Below are 20,219 nucleotides of genomic sequence, written 5' to 3'. Positions count from 1 at the left end.
AAATTATAAAGTAGAAAAGTAAAGTGATCCAGTGATTTTCCTCTGCAGTGTTCCCCTGTGGCGCCTGAAGATGACACATGGAGGAAGAGCAGAGGGATTCAAATCGTGAATCCTCTTCCTCACAGCCTCTTCCTCGGGTCACACAGAGGCTCCAGTATCTCCAGCATCTTTAAGATAAGAACATGACGTGAGCGGAGCCGAGATGTGGCTCCTTTGTTCCTCTCTTTTCACCTGTCCTGCCCCTTTAAGGTTGGACGTTTCAATCTAGGCGTGTTTCCTGCTGCCATTGACGGAGGAGCTGGATCCTGCGGGAGGGAGAGAGAGAGGAGGAGAAGAAAAACCTGCTCATCTGACACATCCACGTTCCTCCTCCGCTCGAACCGCGGTTATTCCTGATTATTACTATTTATTTGACGGCGTCCGGGTCGTAGTGTGATTCCCGAGGAACGAGAAGCGGCCGGAGCGAACCATCGTTTATGATTCAACCAGATATGATATGAATGTCAACCGGTCAAGGTCCGATCCGCCGGATTCTCAGGCTCCTTCTTCTGCGTCTTCCTCACGCGTTTGGGTGAATTCCTCCTGATCAATATTCAATAATAATCCTTGATAATAATCCCGTGTGACCCCGTGTGGACGGTGCGTGTGGGGGGGAAACGGATTGTTTGAGCAGCGTGGGAGCTCCACACTGGGGATGACATGCTGCGGTAAAAGCTGGAAACTGGGAATAATATGGATTCGGAGACACTGATGATGTGACTGCGACACTTGAGGAAGGAACATGCTGGTCGGTCCTCCCGTGCAGAAATCTGTCACACCACTCAGTGAGTGCCCTGCTTGCTTTTTCTATCTGTGCGCAACACAGCGCTGTGGATTGTGTTTCTAATGATACACCCGATCCCTGTTCACCCTCATTGTCTGATTTGTGTTGTTGTTGTTGTTTCTCTACAGTTTAACAGCTGACGTTCACCCAGAGATCGGATCCGACGAGAGGACACCATGTCGGCGGTGATGATCACGCGAAAGGTGCGAAAATGGGAGAAGCTCCCGGGGAAGAACACGTTCTGCTGCGACGGCCGGGTGATGATGGCCCGGCAGAAAGGAGTCTTCTACCTGACCCTGTTCCTCATCGTTGGGACCTGCTCCCTCTTCTTCGCCTTCGAGTAAGTCCTGTTCTCTCTCTCTTTCTCTCTCTCTCTCTCTCTGAATCCTGATGGTCCTCATATCCACTGTATCTGAATCCATAAGTCACCTCAGGACGCATGTGCCTCCACCCAGCACCCTCACATCCCCGTAGAGCAGCTGGCAGTGGGCCTGTGTCTCAGTGAGGGTCCCTGTCCGGCAAAACCAAGTTCATCAACAGATTAGTTCATGTAAAGGAGATTCTTTTAGAGCCATTTTGATAGTTAAAGGGATAGGTCACCCCAAAATATGTTGTTTACCTCATTATCTACTCATAAGGCGATGGAGGGGTGGGTGAGTCCACAATCACTTTTGGAGTTGCAGGGGTAAATAGTGTTGCAGTCAAATCAGTACACCAGTACAGAAGTAAATGGTGACCACTTCTCCAAACGTCGAAAAACCACAGAAAGAAAACTCAAAATGTCTCCATACTGCTCCTGTGGTGTCATCAAGTGTCTGTAAGCCCGATTTTCTAATTTTGGCTCGAAACTGTGTCATTTACACCAAGGATATTTATGCTAAAAACATGACGTAAATGACACTGTTTAAGAGATGATGTAAAAGTCCTGTGGTTCCAGGTTCTCCAATGTTATTATTATTTAGTTTTTTGTAGACTAATAATTATCTTCCTTGACTAAATTCCTTTGGATATTTGCGTTAACAAACCAAAACATTTGAAGATGTCACTTTAGGTTCTGTCGTCTTTCTAGCTATTTATAAACCCAACGATCATTGGAATCTTTATGAAAACACAGACTCGTCAATGAAGTGAATCCAAGCTTGTGCATAGAAATATCCTGATTTATGTAACCAACGCAAATATATATTGTGTACAGTATGATATATGACAGGAAAAATGATAACAGAAAATCAGATTTAATTTTTTATTGATTATAAAAACACTCAAATAAATATCTCTCAGGCATTTTGACTCATCTCACATGTTTCTATCGTATTTCACTTGTTATATTGTCTTCTTCTTTGTAATGAAGCTATTTCTGTTCTTCCCGAACACACTTTGCATTCATGTTCCTCTGCTCTGACAGAGAAGAGGTTTATGATTGACCACACACAGAGGTGTTTAATATTTGATAACCCTCGCTGTCCAGCTTCAGGGTTTTAGAAAGGAAAGCTGCCATTTTTGTTTTCTCAGCAGTTCGGTCTCAATCCAGCACTCAAACAACCCCGCGGACTCATTAGCCCTGAGAACGATGCCGTCTGGCTCGGGTGCTGCCTGTGAACCCAAATCCTGCCAGCCAAGGCTGTGCAGAGGATTGTTTTTAAAAAATGAAGACCATGACTGTGAAAAATCATCATGGAGCGGTGCCGCTCTTCAGTCAGAGTACGCCCACTTTCTGTCTTTGTCCTTTTTTAAATTCCCCCGTCTCTGCTTTCTCTCCAGTTTTTTGGAGTGACAGATTATAGACATGATGATGAGGCACAAATCGTGCAGCACAGTCTCTCTCTCTCTCTCTCTCTCTCTCTCTCTCTCTCTCTCTCTCTCTCTCTCTCTCTCTCTCTCTCTCTCTCTCTCTCTCTCTCTCTCTCTGTGGGCGTGTATGTAGTCGACCAGGCCAAATGGATTTGGAGCCTATAGTGGAGAGGTAGCTGCTTTCACTCATGCCAGGGCCTTCCCATCTCGATCTGCTCTGCACTTTAATGGCCTCCTGCTTCTTCCCTCTGAGTCCGGACAGAAGGAGATGTTGTCTGGCTCGGAGCGCAGTGAGAGAGAGAGAGGGAGAGAGAGAGAGAGAGAGAGACGATGCTTCTCAAGCTAAACATCCTGAGCCCAGAGGAGGCATTGCAGTGCCTAATGGCTGGAGGGTTGTTAGCATGCTATGTTCATATTACAGTGAAACATAATTATCTCTCGTGGGGAGGGGGAGGGGGGGATATTAATTTGGAGAGGCCCAAACGACATGAGGGAAATTTTCAAACACAGCATTACACGGCCTGTTGATACATATGTGATTTAAATCTGTGGCAGAGGCAATATCCTTCTGAAACACAGGCTCTGAAGTTTATTGCATTCACAAATTGCACAATTACATTACATTTAATTGAGCATAAAAACAATAAGTCCAGACTTTGGTGTTATAGCCTCGTAGAATATGCTCAGCTGGTGTCAGAGGTGCAACACAATTTCCTAAACGAGCTTTTTTATTTAAAATGTCAAAAAATGGTGAAACAAAATCCCATTATTATTTCTAAAAGACCAAGGTGATTTATTTAAGTTGCTTGTTTTGACCCAGCAACAGTCTTGAATCCCCCAAAAAATAAGTTTACCATCATATGTGACAAAGACACGGAGCATGAAATGTGTCTCTATTGACGGCAATATCCTTCTGTTGGTCCGTCCACCATTTGGATCCAGAAATGAGTTTCCTGAAAAAAGATATTGGATGGATATCATGACATTTAGTACAAAAATACCTCCTCTATCCTGCTTTTCTTCTGACAACACCAGTAGGTTTATATTTCAGTTTCTTTGTGAAATGTCTCCAGGTCTTTTGGATAGATTGCCATGAAATTTGGTACACACACACAGGCCCCAGTCAGTATTGATTATAATGACCTTGGTGATCTCTTGACCTTTTGTCTATCGCTCAAATGATCTCTGTCTAATAATAAATCCATGTCAAACTTTCACACATCTTCTTCTAGAGATGCATGAAATAAACGTTGTTATCTTAATAGTCACAGATTAATTTTCGGTTAGTTGACGCATGAGATAATCTAATTATTTGAAACAAAGCCTTTTGTGGCGGCTGATTCTTTAGCATTTTGCTTTAGTTTATCGTTCAGTCTTTGCAGGTTTAGTTTCCTTAATTGTTTGTTTGTTTGTTTGTTTGTTCTTTTTTGTTCTTCATTGTGTTTGGGAGCTGCACTGTGGCGTTGACGGGAGGACAGACAGGGACACGTCCTTGTGCAGACTGTCTCATATCCTCTGAGCAGACCTCTCACTTTTATCACCAGCCATCAGCACCGCGTGCAGGGAAACCACCTTGTGCTTTAATTTGTACTAAATTGAGGAAACAACCGGTTGACTACACAAATGAAAAGACTCATTAGGAACAACTAAACAAATTATTCACAGAGGATGTGGGCCTGGCTTATCTTTCCCTTCTACGGGCAGAATTAATTTTTGGACGACATGTCCCTTACCCTGTTGGAATTGATAGACTCTGTTATGAGAGGTGATTTGTGAAAGGCTGTGGAAGTTAACTGCCTGACATGTTTGTTTCCACGTCACAAAGCTTCCTCACAGTCGGATGTTTGCTGGTTTGGTTCCCTTTTGCACATTTGTGTCAGTGTGTGTGTTTGTGCATGCATGCATGTGTGAATGTGGATAGCCACCTATAGAGCTTGGATGAGGGAATAAGAAACTGGAACACAAGGACATTGTGTCATCTGTGTGTCCACCCAGGACGCTGGCCTGAAGCTAGAGAGGCATATGTGCATATAAAGAGACTCATCCTTTTCCCATGGGTTTGTACACACAGGCCCACTGTCGACCATTTCCCCATTACAAGTGAATGGGCAAGTGGTCTCAGAGCATTTGTATTCAGAAGAAATCTCGTAACCGACCCTTGAGGCTCCCGCAGCATTTCTAACCCCGCCCTGTCTCCATGCTAGCCAATTAGAAAGCAGCTCCCTGCCCAGGCTAAATGAGCAATAACATGATTTATGCTCTACTCAGAGTACATGCTCCATTTACAGTAACGGTGATCCGCAGGCTTTGTTCTCCGGCGGCTTCCGTGGCAGGAGGAGAGTGCAGATTTCTTCCCCTCCCTCTGTCACACAGGGAGGGGATTTTATCTGTGTTCGTTATCTGTTCGGTTTGATGAAGATGCACGAATTGAAGACGTGTATATACATAGATTCTCCTTCAATTATGCTGTTGAAGTACAAGTGTGGTTTTTCTTGCTGCTGAAATTAAATCATCACATACACCGTTAGCATTCATTTCACTTAGTGAATATTCTATGATGCAACATCTGTAATCCGAGCTGTAATCTGAGGGAAATGGTCACGACCCCGGCTCTAATGTTTCATCTCACTCATATGGTATTTAAATGTTGCATAACGAGGACGACTGATTTAACCCAGACAACAGACCTTACCCACTGAAGTTCAGAGTAACCTTTTTTAAACTCAACCTCACAAAGAGGTTTGAATGACATGTTTCCTCACAGTTATCTCGGTTGTCCATTGTTAAGGTCTAAGCTTCCTGTTTTACCATTGTGTTCCATTCCTAGACTTAAACGTTTGTTTCCTGAAAAGAAAAGAACATTCTGACGATGTTGGAAAAGCCTAGAAAGTCATGTGATGAAATTTAAGGGTGTGTGGAGGCTCCTTTGAAAAACCCCCTCTAATCTGAATATGTACAAATTTCAGTCATGGAGTATCGTTCTATCAGTGTGTGGAAGAGGAGAGAAAGCAGACAGAGAAGGAGAGCTTTTGTTTTCTTCATCACTGCCCCAGAAACAGGCCTGATCTCAGTCTCCAGACGTATGTATCACAGAGGGCTGTTACTGAGGCCCACTGTGGATCTGCCTGCACATCACGTCCATTATTCATTTGTAGTATGATTCATGCAGCTCGGCAACAGCTTACACACACTAAGTATTAATAAAGGAAGGTCTTTAAATGTTTACAAAAGTAAAATGTCATGAGTCACCTAAGGAATGACACATTGACATATTAATCCTGGTTTTATTACTGAAGACTTAAATGATTTGACTCTACTTTATTACTTCTACTTTAGAAGCTTCTCATCTCGTTCTCAGCTAAGAAGGGAAATCCTTTGGATCAACGTGGGGTAGACACACCCTGATGCATCTAATACACACACACAGACACACACACAAATACACACACACACACGATCTGAGGATTGATTGCAGTCTCATATTTTTTACTGTAAATCTGAAGCTAAAGCAGATTGTTGTGTTTATGTTACTGTTCTTCATTAGCTGTTTCCAGTCCTAGTGCTGAGCTAACCCACTCCAGACTCGTATTTACTGCACGAACATGAGACTGGTATTGATCCCCTCTCTCATAGAGATTTAAATGTTGTGAAGTATAAGTACAAGTACCTCAGGGTTGTATTTGAATGTACTTGTTACTTCCCACCACTTGAAGTCGTTTATAATGTGCTACCCACAGACAGGGAGGTTACAGGGAGCGTATTGGCGGGGCGGGGGGGGGGGGGGCTTTGTGGCATTGGGCGGTCTGATCGATCAACTTGTTGATGATGAAAACATTTTTCTCCTCATGGATTAAGTCCTGTTTTTCTGCTGCCTCCGTGCTGACTGATGAAAAGCCAGCGTCACTGTGCCAGCACCACCCGGCTCCTCAACAGCACAGGAAATGGTCACATCCAGGAAGGACGTGCAGGCTTGATGGGAAGCGATGATAGAGTGTGCCTCGAATACCGACCAGTCATCATTACGGGAATTACACTTCATCGACAGACTGCCTCCCCTCAGTCCGAATCCACTGCCCCCCCCCCCCCCCCCCCCGCACTACCAATGGGACAGAGCGACTTCACAGGCTTCCTCCAGTGGAAAGTTCTATTGATTTGATATCTGCTCTGGATTTCCATTAGTGTGAAAAAGAGGCTATGCAGGGAAACTGCTCAGGCCAGTCCTGCAGGTGTGTGTGTGTGTGTGTGTGTGTGTCTGTGTGTGTCAGTGCTCAGGTATGTTGATGTACCTTGCTTACATCATGAGCCAGGTACAACAGAGTTATCAGGACTCTGTTCACTGCCATGTTTTGCCGACTGACAGTTGTTCACTCAGATACTCTCCTCTGTTTTTAAACTTCCTTTCAGCTGTGTGTGGAGACAGTGGAGGAAATACCAGCCAAAGAAACCCGAACAAAACTCTCTCACGGTCAAATTACTTTTTCAAAAACATTTGTATTTCAAGGGTTGTCAAATTCTGTTGATTAAACACCAATTCATTTTGTTTCTAATGAACAAATCCCAATAAACCAGCTACATCCACATAGTTATACAAAATACTATGTGTTTGTGCGGTTAAGCAGTTTTGATCACCAAAAAAAGCACACATTTATATGTACTTGTGTTACAGTACATGCATGTGGCTGGTATATCTTTTTGTAATAACTTCGGGCTGCATTGAAAGATTATTTTTTTAACTGTTTATCTGATGATTTTCTTTTTGATATTTTTTCAAGATGACGTTTTGTCGTAAACCCAAGGATGTTAAATGGAATTGTTTAAAACTTATTACTTACATGGTTAATTGTTTATACATTGAGATTTAAGGTTTGCTCAAGTGGATTTCCTGAACACTTCAACTTTATACTTTGACTTTAACAAAAAGATGATGTACATCAGTGGATTATCAGAGCTCTAAAGTTCTTCTTCCTCATAATAAAGCAGAGTGTGTCAGCTCTGTGTGCAGCTTCTTTTTGAATAACATGGTGGGGAAGTTAGTCATGTACAGGATATGGCATAACAACCTGCAACCCTGTAGTGCAACAGTAGTTTTGCATTTTGAATAGATGATCCCGGCCACATGGGAGGGAGCTGAGGCCGTGCAGTTAAACTATTAATATCAGCATGCGGGAGCGTTTTCTGCTGCTGCGCTCTTCCCTGTCGCAGCTCACATCTGTTATCGTGTTGAGCAGCAGGCCTGCTCGGTGGAGCCCCGCTGGCTCTAATCTCAAAGGCCTGGCAATCGCAGTTATGCTAATATTGCTCCACTCTTCCAGAAGGTGAGGGGAGTGTGGCGTGGTGTTGTTTATTCATGGCCGGGACTCTTGCACGATCCAGAGAAAGGGCAGGTCACGACCTTGTGCTCAGAACAACAGTTCAGAATGTGTATCGTGTTGTTGTGTCATGTCCTCCGTGCTCTCTTTCAGAGGGCTCTCACGATTAAGCTTGTCACATCTATATAAATATTTCTTCCACTCTTTAAATCAAAGAGAGAAGGGCTGCAACTAATGATCATGAATGTTTTATTGGTTGTTGGAACTGGGTGTTACAATCCCTGTGGATCAGAACTCTGACTGGATATTCTGATGAAGGGCAACAAGAGAATGCATATTAGGACACATCTTCAGTTGTTTTCCTCAGTGTCCTTAGGTGTTTCGGCCTTTTCCTCACAGGACACCCTGTCCTGAGGCAGGCCCCCCCCACCACAGGCTGATCAGACCCGGGGGTGTGTCCCATAATTACTGGCCTTTTGACGGTTACCTGTTCCTACAGGAGCTCCACTCCGGCCCTTTTCTTACTGAGATAAGTTAATTGACCAGGTGATGTCGTCCCTTTTCAGCCATAGCTAATGATCGCTTAACCCGGCAGACTCCACAAGTGGTTTTACAGACCTGCCCTCTAACTGATCCTATAACATCACTTATTAATTACTTTGTTCAGAAATATATCATTTGTTTTACAGAATCAAGAACCAGAGATTGTCTCGACATTTTCTGTCTTCAAAATTGTATAAAAAGATGTATCAATTAGTAAAATCACTATCTCTCTTCATTCATATTGCTTTTGTCTCCCCTCCTGCAGATGTCCATACCTGGCTCTGCATCTGTCTCCCTTGATCCCAGTCTTCGCTATCGTGCTCTTCCTCTTCGTCATGGCCATGTTGTTGAGGACCAGCTTCAGTGACCCTGGGGTTCTGCCACGGGCCCTCCAAGAGGAGGCCACATTCATCGAGATGGAAATAGGTAGGTTATGAACAAAATTAATAAACGCATTCATATGATTTTGCATGAAATGTGTTGTCTTGAGTTCTGATCCACCGAAAAGTCAATTTATTCGTGATAATAGTAGAAAAGAGAAAGTAAAGTCCATGTTTACTGATGATGCTCTGACTCCTGAAGGTTTGAGGAAGCGAGTCGTCCTTGGTGACAGTCGGCCTTCTGTCCTTAAAGTGTGTGTACAGTTATAATTCACAGTCAGTGCTCATAATGCCGACAGACACGTCTCTTATCTACATCCATTCAAATGTTAAGTCAACAGCAGAACAAACGGTTGTTACAGCTCATGATCTGATAGGCTGTCGTCATCTCGGCGGAGCACGTCTCTTTGTCTCGTATAAAAACCACATCGGGGATTTGTTCAGTGGATTCTGTGGAAGTTGAGGAAGGGACAGTATTTGGAAGCATTAATAGTTTAGTGTCGGCAGGAAGCTGTGAGCAGACGGCCTCGGTCCTGCTGGTTTATTCATGTTCGTTATACTTTATGTTTCTAAAGGTTGGACTCGCTCGGCGGTGGATGTAGAGCTCGGTCTAACACTTATTCATTCAGAGGAGTCTGTGTTTCATTATACAAAACAAATACTTCGCTTTGTCTACTAATGACGACAAACTCTCATTGTCTTCATCAGAAATTCATTTGTTTCCCCGTCTGCTCCGGTTGCTCTTCAGACTCTTTATGTCTGGATGATAAGTCATTCTGTGATATTACTGCAACAGCTCACTCTGCATCCTCACCCTCCCTCCCTCATTCCCTCCCTCCCTCTCGTGGCTGCTCCGTGTTCACCCTTTGTCTCGGTGTAAGATTCATGGCGTCCTTCAGCCATCGCTCTCCCACTACACACAGGAGTCCTGGGTGGAGACTGGTCTCTGCTCATGACAGAGGTGGACTGTGAGAGGGATGCTGAGGCGCTCGCTCCTCTGAGAGTGGGTGAGCCAGTGCTGCTCTCATCATGTGACTCCTTCTGCTCGCTGGATGAACCATGTTTGGCTGTGATGACACAGGCACCTGCCTGTAGTTTATATGAGGAAATGATACATGTGAATACAGCTGCAACTAATGATTATTTTTCAGTATTGACACAGGTTTGGATTTCAGTGATGATTTTGTTTTGATTGTTTAAGAGTTCCCAGAACTCACATGGTATAAAACCCAATTATACAGAATATGTTGGCAAACACAGGAACACAAAAATCAAATCAAATGTTTGAAACTAGAGACCTTTAGAGAATATTTGCAATAATAATTTCTGTTGATCAACTTATCGATACACTTCCAGTTGATAAAGGAAGTTAAACTATTAAAAACTGCTCTTATTCACATTAACACAAACATGAATACCACATTCATTGAGGTCTTTTAATTATTTACTTGGAGGGAATTAGTTGAAATGTAACTGCGGAATCAATATGTCTACAGTTTGTACAGCATTTATAGACCGAAATGCTTCCTCAGTTAAAGGCAGAAGCTACAGTATAGTCTAACTGCAGGACACAGTATATGGAACACATTAAAAAACTATTAACGCCGAGGTATTCATCATGGTCTCCTGAATTTTCCAACTTCTCCAAGTCTCTTAACCTCAGGAGATTTTAGGATTTCCCTGCAAACTACAAACAAAGAATAAATCTCTAGTAGCATGCAGTTTCCAGAACCTTTCACTGATTAATCACTTTCACTCTGTGCTTTCTTTCTTTTTTATCCACTTTACACAACCTCCAAAGAAGTAAAACATCCGTTACATAAATTCTAAAAAGGCAGAAAATTCACTGCAGCAGCTCAAACAAAGCTCTCGATTTAACGACTCCCATCCCGCACTTAGAGCTAAGAGCCGGTATTTGTGTTTGGACGGCTGGTTTGTTGTTGTTGTTATAAGTGTGTGTGCGACGACACAGGAGGCAGGCATGGGGCGTTTGCTTTCATTCTGAAGCCGAGGCCGGCATGTTGATGAAGCCGCCACAGCCCCTGCGCTCCGTCCCCTCCGCCTGTTAGCGACTGGTCCCGGGGGGAATGCTAATACGAGGAGAGGCTTCCTCTTGGAATATTGAATGCCCCTCGCAGACAGGGCTCTGCTACCCGAGGGAGTGGCATCATTCCCCGTGAGTGATGACTCATTCATTCGCTTACCACTGCTTTATCCTGAAAGCCGCTTATCCCAGAATTCTTTAGATGAATATTACGTTGAACATTTTGTGCCGTCAGATAAAATACATTTCTAAATCTTCATCTCTGTAGATTTATTATGGATAGTTTCTATTGTGGATGTGTTTCAATGATTTATTAATATGCTTTTACATAACAGAGACTGGTCATTTAGAGCAATATAATAAGGATAAGTATGCAATTTAGCTAATGCAGAATTCTTCCTCCACTCATCCCTAAGCACTCTCTCAATCCCTGATAATCTAATTTCCACGTTTGGCACATTTTCCTTATCTTAATGTGTCCAACCGAGAGTCCAACATTCACATTGGGCCACAGGCAGCATGTAGATTTCTCCCTTACAGCTTTTCCCATGACAGACTCCTGCCAGCAGCCCTCTGGTCATAAACCAGCCTCTCTAATGGCTCCTGCAGTGCAACATAATAAGAAAAATCGGAGCTGCTTAGAAAAAGAGAATTTCATTTGGTTGCCGACTGCTGTGCTAAAGAGAGGCTGCGTCACGTCCATGATACGACTGTGAAATACAGTCACTCCGGTGTGTGGAAGGTTAGCTCATGCTCCCATAGAACTGGACACTGTGCACCATAGTGTTGCTAATATATAAGATTAACAGCTCAGCGGTCATTACACATAAATCCACCAGCATCAATACCAAGCCAATGTTGTCATCCAATGATTTTCTCAAGGTTCAACTATCAAGATTTATATCTGGCTTTTTCTTCGTCCTTGTCACTTGATGTCACATTTCTACCGGTCTCTTTGAGAAATACTGCAGGTGAATGTAATATTGTGAACAGCTACAACATCCAATGCATTCCTGTGCAAGAGCGCTCTTAATAATCGCACCTTTTGCGAAGCTTATTCTTCCTGCCGGCACTAAAGATGTGAGAGAGTTAATAATAATAATTCTTTTAAAACGCCTTCTCATGAGTGTTGTTCTCTTTTGTTTCCGCAGAGGCCGCCAACGGGAACGTTCCCGCGGGTCAGCGGCCGCCACCGCGGATCCGCAACGTCCAGATCAACAACCAGATCGTCAAGCTCAAGTATTGTTACACCTGCAAGATCTTCAGACCTCCTCGAGCGTCTCACTGCAGCATCTGCGACAACTGTGTCGGTGAGACATCACTTCCTACCCGTTGTTCTCATTGGATTATGGTTCATGAGACTTTTTTTCAGAAGTAAAAGGTTAGAAATGTTAGAATAGCTTCCTGACTTGATTGTTACCAGAGTATTGACCTTCATATTCTGCCTGGATTCATTTGTCACGGTGATGACATTATTTGAAACAGATTTATAAATAAATGTCAGACAAAGCAAACATGGTACAGAAGGTTTTAGAAAACTGAGACAAACTCACGAAAAACATCACAGGGTGGACTTTTTTAGAACGTGCTTTGAATTTTGAAGGCAGTGTGTTTGTTTGTGTGTTGCCATGTGTGTGTCTATGTGTGTGTCTGTGTGGTGTGTGTTTGGCTGTTGTGTCTCTCAGTCCCGCAGTGTCTTGCAGTCATTTGGCTGCTGATGATTGAGGAATGTGTTTGAACGCAGCATAGACTCACAGGCGATATGAGAGTAGACAGTGGAGGCTAAGAGAGGGAATAAGTGCTCCGTCATTGTGAACACTGGTTCATCTGTGTGCACCTGCTACACACACACGCACACATACACACACACACACACACACACACACACACACACACACACGCCTCACTCCCCTGTTTTACTGCAGTCATATCTTTACCTCCTCAGCTTAACATCATTCTCAGTGGTGAAAGTCCAAATACACGGCACAGAAAAGCTTATATAACAGTAATATTTGCTTATACACACAGTATTTTGTGGTACATGTATAATGACTTATTAGAATTTCAAAGTAGTCTGTATGTTTGTTTTATTGGGTTATTCATACAAAACTAAAGGTACTGGTTTAACATGTTTGAAGCGCTGCACGTGTCACTGATATGGGATTCAATTTGGGAAAGTGGCAAATCAGTTTTATTGTCTAGTAGCTAAAGTGTTTATATTTTTAGCTCTAATTCAATGGTTTTTATATCCACACTTAGCAAACAGCATAGAGCAGCCACAATATTGTTAGTGTGGTGCACAAATTGGTCACCATCACCATCTCACTGCCATTAACAAGACTAAGCATACTTCCTATACAGCTGACTCATTCCAGATCGAGTGTACAGTGAACAAATTGAATTCTAAAACAATATAAAACATGCAGTATCTTTGTTCTGCAAATCCAAAAATGATCCATTCATTTGACATTTTCTACAAACCTCTTCTTGTCTCAAGTTTGTGAGTCTGTTCGCTCTTGTTGTGAAACTCCATCCAGGAAGTTCAGAGAAAAGTAGAAAAAAGACGTTCACCTCTGTTTACCTCTCTCCCGGCCTAACTTCCATCTGGCTCTGCTCTGTTTGATAGAACAGGAAGGGATCACTATATTTAGACATCAGGTTTACAGAAGCTGAAGCACAAAGCGACGTAAAGACTGCAGCTGATACCGGTGTATTTTTAACACTTTGTTTGATTTCAAAAATAGTTTGTTTTCTAATAAAGTCCACATTTCACATATTTATACAGATTTACAGATTTTTATACCCTGTTTTTTTTTCTTCTCTTTTTCACAGACCGTTTCGATCACCACTGTCCCTGGGTGGGCAACTGTGTGGGCAAGAGGAACTACCGATACTTCTACCTGTTCACCCTGTCGCTCTCCCTGCTCACCATTTACATCTTCACCTTCGACATCGTCCATGTGGTCATGCGTAAGTACCGACCGTCCAATCAGAAGCAACGTGCAGAGAGTGACGTGTGTCAAGCTGCAAGAATGTGGCAGAACAGGGCGAGCGAGCTGTGAAACCCGCTCGTCAGCAGCGACTCCCAGGGTTGATGCAAGTGCAGGCACATGTTCTATAAGCATAACCTAATCCAGACCAGGCTCCTCCTGATACGTGACACGACGCACAACAGCAACTGACAGCTCGACACAAGTCCTCTTCTGTTCTCATTCTCCTGCTTCCTTGTTCTAAACCCAACAGGACACAGACACACGTTTCTCATTGGGATGATTAGCTCTGCTCCCTTTACACTGTGTAATATGTGAGATCTGTTCCTTTTCAGGAGAATACAATGAAACAGCAACTGTCCTCTCTGTCTGTTCACAGGCTCGGTGCATAATGGCTTTCTGAACACTTTGAAAGAAACACCTGGAACATATCCTTTCAAAACTGCTTTGGACGCAGCTCATAGTAGTTATGATATAGAAAGTTGTGCTTGGTGTTTAAGTCGTGAGAACACCGCTGCTAAGCAATGGCAACATGGAACCTCAAATTAACATTACTGCAGACATGTGATGAGACTTTTGAGAATATTAACTAATAACATTTACAAAGAAAATCTATATGTGAGTAAAATTTAAATATATTATCTTTTTATTCAACAAAAAATTCACTTCCATGGCATTTGTCAGCAACTCATGAATTTAGAGCTTCCAGAGAATATATACAATATAAACAATATGTACAATATGTTTGCCAAACAGCCAGGCAAAATATAGTACTACTTAAATGTTTTTTTAATAAAGGCTACTTCTTATACTCAGAGTAATATCCTCCACACTCCCATGGAAGCGTTATGCAGTTTATTTGTTGTGCTCCACTTAAATATCAACCACTTAGGAAGTGGGTTGTTTTTCTTTCGGCCTTGGGTGTGTATCTTCAGCCTCAGTTCTCCAGGATGAAAACATGTCTGCAGCCAGAGTGCAATAAAATCTGTTTTACAGGATTGTTAATTTAAAATATTAGCTTGAGACATTAAAACACAGGAGGAGACATTTTTAATCGAGTCACGAAGCATAATTAGCAAGAGTAGAACATTTTACAGATGTAGTAAAAGTAAATAAGGAAAGTTTACTTAATGATTAATTATTTTACTATTTATTAAGTAAACTCCAGCTCATTGTTTATTTTTTGCAGTTAGAAGAGTAGAAGCTTCTCGTCTCTGACTTTGTTCTCTTCATTAGTCTTTGCTAATTAGTCTTTCATCATGTTGCATAACTCCTCCTCCACTTTGCCGTCTCCTGCTGTTTACTCAGTGACCGAGTGTCTGGCACCAAACATCTGTTACTCTTCTCTTAACTGGTGTCCACTGTGCTGGAGGTGCTGGTGTGTTTCTTCACCCTGTGGTCAGTGGTGGGACTGACCGGCTTCCACACCTACCTGATCTCCCTCAACCAGACCACCAACGAGGACGTAAGTGCACCGAACTGCATGCTGCCTCACACACGACTCCACACGAATGATGGTGTCAACATCTGCACTTTGTTTACTAATATGTGAATATTAATTATTATACTTAAATGCTGAGGGTGGCCCATGTTGAGCTCTCTCCACAAATTTATTGTGAACCTCGGCCATGTTTACACCACAACATCCAGATGTGATTTAATCCGCTCTTAATTTAAAATAGATTCACATTTAGACACGTGCATGCATCTGTTGTCATGTAGCCTATAATAGACTGTGTGTAAAGATGGACGTCACGTCTCCTCTTCCTCCCCCATGCAGGAATAAAGCAGAAACATCTCGCCATCTTGAACATTTAGAGCCGTAGTGATCAGAGACTTGGACCCACAGTAGCATCCTCGACCAATCATGAGTCTGTCTCTTTATAGCATCAAAAGACTAATTAAAAAACAAACTTACCCGCAATAATAACAACAATTACCTAAAATAACACACACAAAACATTTTTGAGAAAATTGTATTGGACCTGTACTTTGACTTTTTACTTCTGTCCATGTTCCATCCACTAACGTGGGGGAAGTGAGGTTTATAACATATACTGCACCTGGCCCCACGTGTACATAAACCACCACCTTTGGCCTCGTCCATCTTTACATACAGCCTGCGTGGCCCACGTGCACGTTTGGGTGGATCCCACTTGAGCTCAATGGTTGGTGATTGTGCACCAGAAGCTGAAGACGTCACCAAAAGATAAACATGTGCAGTTCAAATAAAATGGCAAAGTATAATTAGGAGATAACTGAAAAGTTCCCCGGTCTCCTTTGGCGCTGTTGACTGGTTTTCACCATTTTATCACCTGCCCACATTTTCTCAACTCTAGTGGGAATTATTTCAGCCTTAGCGGTAAACACTAGATGTAAATATATTTACAAAAATGTATGTTTATAGTTCACATATGTAAAAATTTACAGAGATCCTCCTGAGTGCAGATTCGGTTTCCAGCCCTCACACGTGTAGGAATGACAATGAAATGCAGACACTGGTGTAAGTTGTTTTAAAATCTGTTTTCAGATCCACGCGTTTGACAAAGTTCAGCACATAGTGAATATAAAGAGTCGCTTTAAACGTCTGTGAACGTTGTGATCAGTCAGCCTGGGCTCACGTGGCCGGAAAGTTAAACATACACGGCTGCGGTGTAAACACTACAGCTCCTCGGAGCGCCGCGCTGTTTCCTTGACAACCTCGCTCTGCACCGGAGCACTGGGAGGACTGGGAGGACTGGAGGGTTGTTAACGCTGCTGCTTGTTAAACAAGGTTATTATGTCGGGAAGCGAAATAACTAAACAAATTAAAGCTCTCAAATATAAGCAAAGGAAAAGAATAAAACAAGATCTTAACTGAAACTACTAGAGATTATTTATAACAGCTGAAACAACATGTCATGTCACATGTTTCTAACACGTTTTTATTTCTAAATCAGACGTGACGCAGAATGAAGCACATGCTGGGTGTGTCCAATATTTCCTGCTGTGGTTTAAACATTGATTCACCCTGTTCTTTTTTATCCGGTTCAGCCCCAGAGTCTCTCTTCAAGGGAAAGGTGGCGAATAGAGTTTGAAGCCTCACAATCAACGAGCTGGTAAATGATTTGAACGCAGCATCCAGGCTCTTCTCACCGCAGCACGCCGCAAACTAATCCTCTGAAAACTGCTGCTATTAATAAGAATCAGTGTTGGAACTGAGCTGAGATCAGAACGAACGAGAGCAGCTGGATTTTCTGAATCTCCGCTTTTTGATGCCAAATGAAGTATTGATTGCTTGGGCGCGTTCCCGTTGAGTCATTATTTAGTCATCACACACACACTGGGCCGACGTGAAGCAGATGATGAGTGGTGGTGATGCAGGTGAATCCAGTTCGCAGTGTGTGTGTGTGTGTGTGTGTGTGTGTGTGTGTGTGTCTGTGCAGCATTAAAAGTGTGTGTACTCTATCGGGGACTTTGTTTGGCCCAGATCTGACAGCAGAGGCTCTGACGAGAAGCGCTGCTGGAGACGTTGGGAGATGTAGATGGCGGAAAGCAAGCGAGTGCACTCGTACTTTGTTGTTATGATTAATTTATTATTCTCCTTCTTCTCTCCTGTGGGATGTTTTGGCCTCATTTCCCCCCCCCCCCGCCCGTACAGAAATGCAGCTCTACACTGTAACGTTGCTCCGGGAGGAGAAACAATGGCTGTCAGCCCGGCCGTTTCAATATCTGTGATTGGCCTAATAATAGATGCATCGATACCTGCAGGGCCCGGGCCCGCTGCCAGAGATGCTGCTGTGGCAGAGGCGGGAGGGGGGTGAGGGTGGGTGGATTCGGGTGAGGAGGAGGGAGAGAGTGTGAAGAGGATAGAAACGGTGGAATAAGGCAGAACAAGAGAAGGCACCTTGAGTGTTGTAGCTCTTCTGGTCTCCCACATGGTCTGTCAGCTGTGTCTCCAAACACACACACACATACACACACACACACACACACACACACATACACACACACACACACACACACACACACACACACACACACTGCAGCGCTGACCTACATCTACATATACTGCTTTTTTTCTCTGACTTGCAGGAAGGTCAGTCAGTCCATTCAGATGCTGTGAAAATGAAAATGTGTCTGCATCATTATATCTGTTACATTTGCACCGATATCAACTTAATTTCTCTTCTTCTTAATAGTTTTTGCGATAATTAAAAATATCATATAAGATAAGATTATCCTTAATAAGAGCAACAACTGGGCCATTTGCATTATTACAGCATTACAAATAGTATTAGTAAAAGATCCAGGAATTAATCTCTGAGAAATCAGGGACATTGTCGATTAAACACAATGTTAACAACCCCGAAATTTAATGGGTTGATTCTTGGTTCATGTCCCATCCTGCTGCAGAGTTTACTAGAAATCTACTTAGTAGTTTTTGAATAAACTCACAAAACAAACAAATAAACAAACCAAAGGCCAAAAACAGGAAGTCAAAAAAAGATGATTTTTAAAGGGAATAATGCAGAAGGATGAAAATCAAGCGATGGAGAAGAACCATCTGATGTTTCGTCAGCTGCCTGCGTTTGACTGAGAGGAAACACACATCACACACTCTCATCAGCACATAGACTCCCCATTAAACCAGGAATCATTAAAATCCCTGACTAGATCCTTTTACTGGGTCAAAGCCAAGCCTGTGGGAATAACATCTAAAAATGGAGCTCTGCTTTTGAATAAGGTATAAGCCCAGGGAAAATCTGTTTGAAGGAGAACTGAGCGAGGGGGTAAAGAAGTCGGGGTGTGTTCGGGGAGTCGGCTGATGGCTTGAGAAGACTCCATGTGTTTTATGCACTGTATTTTATTTTTTTTCCAGATTAAAGGGTCGTGGTCTGGAAAGAACCGAGTCCAGAACCCATACAGCCACAAGAACATCTTCAAGAACTGCTGTGAGGTTCTGTGTGGGCCGGCCTACCCCAGGTAAAGCAGGGAACACGCACAGACTCACACAGGCCTGAGTGATTTAGTCTGAAATGTCTGTTTTGAATCCGAATCTCCCTTGTTGTATTCATCGTGGTGCTTTCTTCTTTTGCTTATCGGGGAGTTCTGTATCTGTGCCTGAGATGCTGTGATAGATTAGTCTCCTTCTCCTCCGACTCGTTCGGCTGAATAACGAATCACGAGCAGGATGCACTTAGTGACTGATCGCCTTGTCTCGCCTCCCAGCGTCTTGGACAGAAGAGGACTGCAGGAGGACTCGCCAGTTCCTGTGTCGGCTGCTGCACCGAACAACAGCAACAACAGCAGCAGCAGCAGCCCGGAGCCACAAGCCATGGTGAACACACACACACACACACACACACAAGAACACACACACTCTATCCTCCATGTTCACCCGGTTTGCTCTAAAGTGGCTACAAAGCAGATCAGTGAATGCACAGCAGAAATATAATTTAACTTCAGTCTAAATACATTACAGAGGCAGTTTGGTGTGCGTGTATTTTTATTCTGAAGCATTAAGAACTACATCACTGGTTGTTTGTGACATATTTACTTTAATATGTTAATTCTGTTTGTTGAAGCCAAAGAACATTTGAACTTGAACTGATTGGTTTGCAAGAATCCAGGATGTATTCAGGAGTCGTAACAAAGAAGTTTTGATTCCTTGAGCCTTTTCAACCCTCTTTAATTCCCAGTCTTCTGGGGCCTCACACATTTTGATCTGGTTTATTTCACTGCATCTCAAATCTCTGTCCGATCATCCGTTTGATTTCAGTCTCATGATATTATTGGTGGAAGTAACATTTGATGTCATATTATAGAGTTATATCATAAATAAAACACTTGATATATTCATGTTTATTCGGTTTGTGGTCCTTGGCTCACTGTGTGTCTGCGTCTTTTCAGCATGCTGTCCTCTGCCTACAGAAAACCACGGCTCCGCTCATCCTCAACGAGCACACGCCCGAGGACGCCAAGCCGAGCCTCGGTGCCCCGGACCAGAAGAGCCCCTCGCCCAAAGAGGAGCACCCTCCGCCGTCCAAGGTCCCGCCCCTGGCTTCTCCAGAGCCCGACGTGGAGGCGCCCAACATCAAGGACAAGTCCCATTAGCTGTGTGAGGGGGGGCGGGCCCTGATTGCGGCCACTCCCCCTCCCCCATAAACCTGCCTGGACAGGAAGTGGAACATTAATAATCAATGTCTGTTACTGTGCGGGTGACTCAGTTACTCTCTGGCCCCACATCCAACCAGAAGGGTCTCTGCTGCGGCCCCTCCTCGCCCCTCCTCCCTCAGCAGGAGCTGCAGAGCTGTTTGACTGACCCCCTGCAAGAGGGGGGGGGGGGGGGGGGGGGAT

At 43.4% G+C, this 20,219-nt stretch overlaps 1 protein-coding gene across 2 annotated transcripts; it reads left to right on the top strand.

The window, feature by feature from the left end:
• The first annotated feature begins 294 nt into the window (after positions 1 to 294).
• zdhhc9 (zinc finger DHHC-type palmitoyltransferase 9) lies at positions 295 to 20,210 on the top strand. Of its 2 annotated transcripts, none has more exons than XM_062393970.1 (10): positions 295 to 824; positions 952 to 1,163; positions 8,732 to 8,892; positions 12,042 to 12,200; positions 13,723 to 13,860; positions 14,260 to 14,308; positions 15,243 to 15,345; positions 18,742 to 18,845; positions 19,092 to 19,200; positions 19,794 to 20,210. In XM_062393970.1, exons 2-10 carry the CDS (start codon positions 1,000 to 1,002, stop codon positions 19,974 to 19,976), a joined length of 1,170 nt encoding a protein of 389 aa, XP_062249954.1. In that variant the 5' UTR covers positions 295 to 824; positions 952 to 999; the 3' UTR covers positions 19,977 to 20,210. The 2 variants fall into 2 exon arrangements, with proteins under 2 accessions (XP_062249954.1, XP_062249953.1); XM_062393969.1 differs by having other exon boundaries at positions 19,773 to 20,210.
• Positions 20,211 to 20,219: the final 9 nt, after the last annotated feature.

Source organism: Platichthys flesus, chromosome 8 (genome assembly GCF_949316205.1).
Source record: "Platichthys flesus chromosome 8, fPlaFle2.1, whole genome shotgun sequence".
Lineage (NCBI taxonomy): Eukaryota > Metazoa > Chordata > Actinopteri > Pleuronectiformes > Pleuronectidae > Platichthys > Platichthys flesus.
The sequence above is the reverse complement of the archived record's forward strand: the minus strand, read 5'-3'. Positions and strand labels throughout refer to the sequence as shown.